At 44.0% G+C, this 5,147-nt stretch overlaps 1 protein-coding gene across 1 annotated transcript in view; it reads right to left on the bottom strand.

The window, feature by feature from the left end:
- Positions 1-1,296, bottom strand: part of LOC139767345 (U-scoloptoxin(01)-Er1a-like) — a 1,713-nt gene extending 417 nt beyond the window's left edge. Inside the window, exons 1-2 of the mRNA XM_071696668.1 lie at positions 1,172-1,296; positions 1-54 (exon numbers count right to left, since the gene is read on the bottom strand). The exon at positions 1-54 is cut by the window's left edge and continues 417 nt beyond it. Of these exons, the coding sequence (XP_071552769.1) occupies positions 1-46 (46 nt within the window). The 5' untranslated portion in view covers positions 47-54; positions 1,172-1,296. The remainder of the gene's footprint in view (positions 55-1,171) is intronic.
- Between the last annotated feature and the right edge of the window lie 3,851 nt (positions 1,297-5,147).

Consider the following 5,147-nt stretch of genomic DNA (forward strand, 5'->3'; position numbering starts at 1 on the left):
CGGCAGCCACAGCGACCAGAGCCAGGAGGGAGACGACGACCTTCATACTGTGGGCTGCAGGAAGAGGGATCAAGTACATCAGTGCTATGGTATGACATCAGAAGGCAAAGGTAGTCCAGCAACGTACAACTCCACTGCCTATATATATATATATATATATATATATATATATATATATATATATATATATATATATATATATATACTATACACACACACACACACACACACACACAAGATAACGGAGAAGCTCTTGATTCCAGTCACGAAAAAATTCTGGTATATTCACAAACATATATCCATAATGATGTAAACTTTGTAGAGGAATTTTTCAGACTGCTGACACAGTAGAACACGATGCGTATTCAGAACGACGGTACTCAGCAGACTTTGACGAAGTGGGTTTCGAAAAAGTAAATAACAACACCGGGAGAAAAATAGATAGAGAATCGGAAGCGTTATCAAACTCAATAACTGTCCTGATGTTGGTAATGGTTTCGGATCTACTTTGCCTCTGAAATCAACTCAGCATTCAGATACTATACAGACAGACAGACATTCTCAGGAACGTGCATACATACCTACACTGATCTCAAAACAAACACCGTCCAACAGACGCAGAGGCAAACAAACCCCACGCGAACGATGAAGGACGAAGAGTGCACGTGATCTGGAGGGATCTGGTAATGGCCACCGCTCCCGTATATGCATAAGCGTTTTCACATTCCCCTGACATACAACCTCGTACCTGCATCCCACAGCGCTTACCATAATGTGACATAAACGCAGATTCTTATGTGATTTGAGATGGCTCTAGTGAATCATCAACCGCAAATCAGTCGACAGCATCGTAAATGCAGATGTGTTAACAGCATCTTCTTTTGTACAAGAGACACGAATTACGTTCTTTATTAATATAATCTATCAATAAAAAAAACCTTAGGTAATGATGCTAAAGGAGCAGCGGGAACAAAGTGTTGCTCTGAAACATCGCAAAACTTGGAAAGTTGACTTTGCGCCATAAAAGACGGAATCAAGGAAGGCAGATGATGGAGGGGTTATTGATGGGCTCCATCTTCTTCCTCCTCCATCCTCCATATCTACCCTTCCATCATCGCCTCGACCTCCTCCCTCCCACGCCACACTGTATGGCTGACTTGTTGCTACTCACTTGGGTGGTGTCAGCGGCTGAACTGATGATGTGTGAGCTCTAAACCCGAACTTATATAGCTGCCTCACTGCCCTCCGGGGGAGGGGGTTACTCGTGTACAGAGAAGGCCGGTGTCCTCTATGGGGCCAAGGTGCTCCCGCCCCCTACAAGCTCCTGTTGACGTAACCTTGGGAACCGTCTCTGCCGGGCACCCTTCTCTCGAAATACCTCCTTCCTTCTGCTTAAAGCTTCATGACGGAGGCGACGTGTAACGGATGCATCATGTTACACTGTTTTCCAGGTCATACGAAATTCCTTTGCATATATATATATATATATATATATATATATATATATATGTGTGTGTGTGTGTGTGTGTGTGTGTGTGTGTGTGTGTGTGTGTGTGTGTGTGTGTGTGTGTGTGTGTGTGTGCGTGTGCTGCCACCTTACTTGACAGTTACCAGGAGTCACGGGTGGTAACACCTGTCTCTCTACAGCCAAGGAGTCCTAGCTCTGGTCTCCTTTAAATGGGAGGAAATCTTGAGTTGTTTGTAAGCGGGATAGTCAGCTGGTCTTGGTAATGCTGACTTACAGTATCAGGTGTTTAAAGTAGGATGTAGGTGGTACAGATGGTACAGATGGGCGGCGAGAGACTAAGTGGTTGGGACGATCGACAGTTAGGCGGTGAGGGTGGATGGCAGTAACTGCAGCATACATACAGCTTCTACAATCATGATACAAGTCAGCACTGCACCACGCCATGAACTCTCCTCCAAAACTCCGTTATTGCCTTTCCGTCGACAGGAGGCGTCATCAGTGTACAGAGAGACTGTGTATTTACCAGCACTGGGAGATGAGTAAGCACACAGTATGTCAGCCTGTACCCTACACTGAACACTCCCACCTGCACACAACTCCCCCCCTACTTACACACCAGACTGACTGTTCATTAGAGGATTCATACCACTTCTAACTGACAGTGGTTGACTGTCTCTTCGTCATCTTGATCAACATCGTGAAGGAACAGGAGAGGTTCAGGCGGCAGTTCCTACCACACCATCATTAACTGAGCCTTTCTTCGAGGTCGTGGGGCGACAGACCGAAGATAACATTGATAGAGAAAATAAAAGAATTATATAAATATTGGCAGGAAACACTGTGACTATGACTGCTGAACAAAGTCCGAGAGACGGGAGGGATTATCGCTGTCTCGCTGAGCTAAAAGAAGTCAAAACTTAAAATACTTCCAAGAATCCTCCAACATAGTGTGAAAGAAGCAGTCTCGTCCTGAATGTACGAGAGACGATGTGCAACCTAACAAACAAGTCGCTTCTAAAAACTTTTGGATCAGAAGATAAATTTGAGGGACGACTACTGTACCATAGCACCACCTTGACCCAGCCAGCCCTCAGTGCCACCGCCCCACTGCAAGAGGATGATCATGGAAGGACAGCGGGAGCAATCGTAATCCGAAAGAAAGCATCGCCATCTGGGAGGTAGCTCGCAAAAAACTTGTGCATGATTTCGTATACGAACTGACCCTACCGAAGGAGACCGTCGTTAGCTATTTCACTGATTGGGGAACAACGCTGCTAGCTGAGAAGGAAATTATTTCAACGAGGAAAAGAAATTAATGAATATGAAAGGAAAATACCACTGGTTTATCATCCCAGAATGATATCTCAAAGAAATCTTTTGAAGGAAGTGAGAGATCTACACTGTGAAGCTTACTTTAACAAACTCAGAATCAGTTCATTTTCACCAGCAATCCGGGCATTTCCAGGTTCATTCTTCGACCTGTGACAGAATGCCCCCTGGATCATGGACCGCTCGCGTTGTATCCATATGTTCCCTTTGCTTAAATGTGATTTGTTGGGCTTAAGAATGCCTTAAGCTACGTCTGCCACAGCATGACTCTTCGGGAATCAAATGGGTTACGTTTCTGACTGTCATTGTTGCCTTTCATCTCCGTCAAGCCAAGGAGACGTGGACGCTGTACAAATCCCAAGGATGTTTGACTGGCGGCTCGGGAGATGCGGCGTTCCTCAAGGACCTTGCATGAGTCCTGTTACCATCATACGTCTTATGAACGTTATAGTACATATCATCAGCAGCTTCAGCAAAGAAACATATTTCAGCAACGTTAAAAAGAGAACGAGGCTCATTCTGAGCATCGCAAGCAGTACTAAACAAGAAGTCTATTCACGATAACACTAAATTTCCTAGCATCAGCGGATGCTCTCGGATGAAGGTCTGGAAACTTAATGTTTGAGAATGTTTTGTACCTCCTGAGTTATCTAAAGGTCCCTCAAGATGCTGAAAGAGTAGATCCTGTCATATTACCATGTGAAAAGACTTGTGGTGTCCGGTCATGTAAACTCTGATGGGGTAATACTAATGAGAAGATGAAAAAGATTCGAATATACTGAGGGTTTAGTGCGGACTACATGCAAACACTAGGTTATCCCAGATCCTCTGTTCGCTGGTTATGTGCAAGGCAATCTCAGCCGGTGGATCTTGGGGTTCGATATTGCACCTCGTTGTCTTCTGATTGTCGATCCGTGTTTTCTACGGTCAGATGCTTATTCTTAAGACCAACTTCACCTGCCCTCGTACTCAATACTCTCTCTAGCCTTCCTACCTCACCATGGGCCTTCTTACTTTCCTCCTGAGGAGGAGTCTTCAGTCACGTCGGGCCTCCCATCAATCGACGTCTTAGTCCATCCAAACCCCTGTGGAGTACCTGATGCTCCTGCTTATCCTCCGAGGCGGCGAGTGAGGGCGCGTTCGTGTTTTGCTGGTGATGTGGATGTATCATTCTGTTACTTCGCAGTGACAAACGAGATCAAATGGGTGTGTGTGTGTGTGTGTGTGTGTGTGTGTGTGTGTGTGTGTGTGTGTGTGTGTGTGTGTGTGTGTGTGTGTGTGTGTGTGTGTTGGTAGAAGCAAAAGCTAGAAACCTTGGAGCGTCCCCACCAGTGATAGGGGGATGTTTGGAACGTCTGACACCAAATACATGCTGTTGGTGGGTGGGAGAGAAGAGATCTAGAAGACAGGAGTAGCAAAGAGCCATATGGAGGACACTCGACGAGTGGAGACTAAGACATACCCTTATCAGAGGAGAAAATTTATCGAGAGAAAGGCCAAATTTGATAACGTGAGGAGAAAGATTTGTAAAATAGCAGAGGCAGAACTCTTGCATCTCTACGACCTGTCCAGTTCACATGAGTTTTTCTCTGTTACAGCATGCGACAGTATTTGTGTTTCTGCGTTTTCATGTCAACATTCAGCATAACGACATACATATCTCTAAACTTCCCGTGCCATAGAGACGTCTCGGTCAACACACTCCGGTACGTTGCATCTCTTTAGTCTCAAGCAAAGTTATATTTACATTTTGCCACAATGAACCACAACGAACGAAAATAACAGCAAATAATAATAATGATACTACTACTACTACTACTACTACTACTACTAATAATAATAATAATAATAATAATAATAATAATAATAATACAAAAATGATCATAAAACATCCTAGTAATGATAAAAGAACATAAAATATCTGAAGCGATTTCAAGTTTCTCTCAATAACATTGCCTTAATGACTTGTTGCAGCGATCCAATAACAAACACTTGGTGCTGACACAATTTTCTGCTGGTGTGAATAAATATTCAAGCGTGCAATTACTCACTGTAGGTTTGACGATTCGAAAATCATCGTAATTCACAGAACTTTTCATCAGTTTGATGTACAAACTCAATTCATGAAGTGAATAAAGCGCAGAGTGAAAAATATTCCTAAGCCGCAAGGAAGCTGTGACGCTGGTCTGGTTTCCCTCATACAAATGAGGCAAGTTGTGTATACACACGTGATGATAACAGGACGGTTACCGACCAGAGAATCACAACAATGACTCGCGTCTGGAATACAAAAGCTTTAATCAAGTCTGGCGTAATGCTGACTCTTGAATCCTACTACACTAAGATGTGT

This window comes from Panulirus ornatus, chromosome 59, assembly GCF_036320965.1.
Source record: "Panulirus ornatus isolate Po-2019 chromosome 59, ASM3632096v1, whole genome shotgun sequence".
NCBI lineage: Eukaryota > Metazoa > Arthropoda > Malacostraca > Decapoda > Palinuridae > Panulirus > Panulirus ornatus.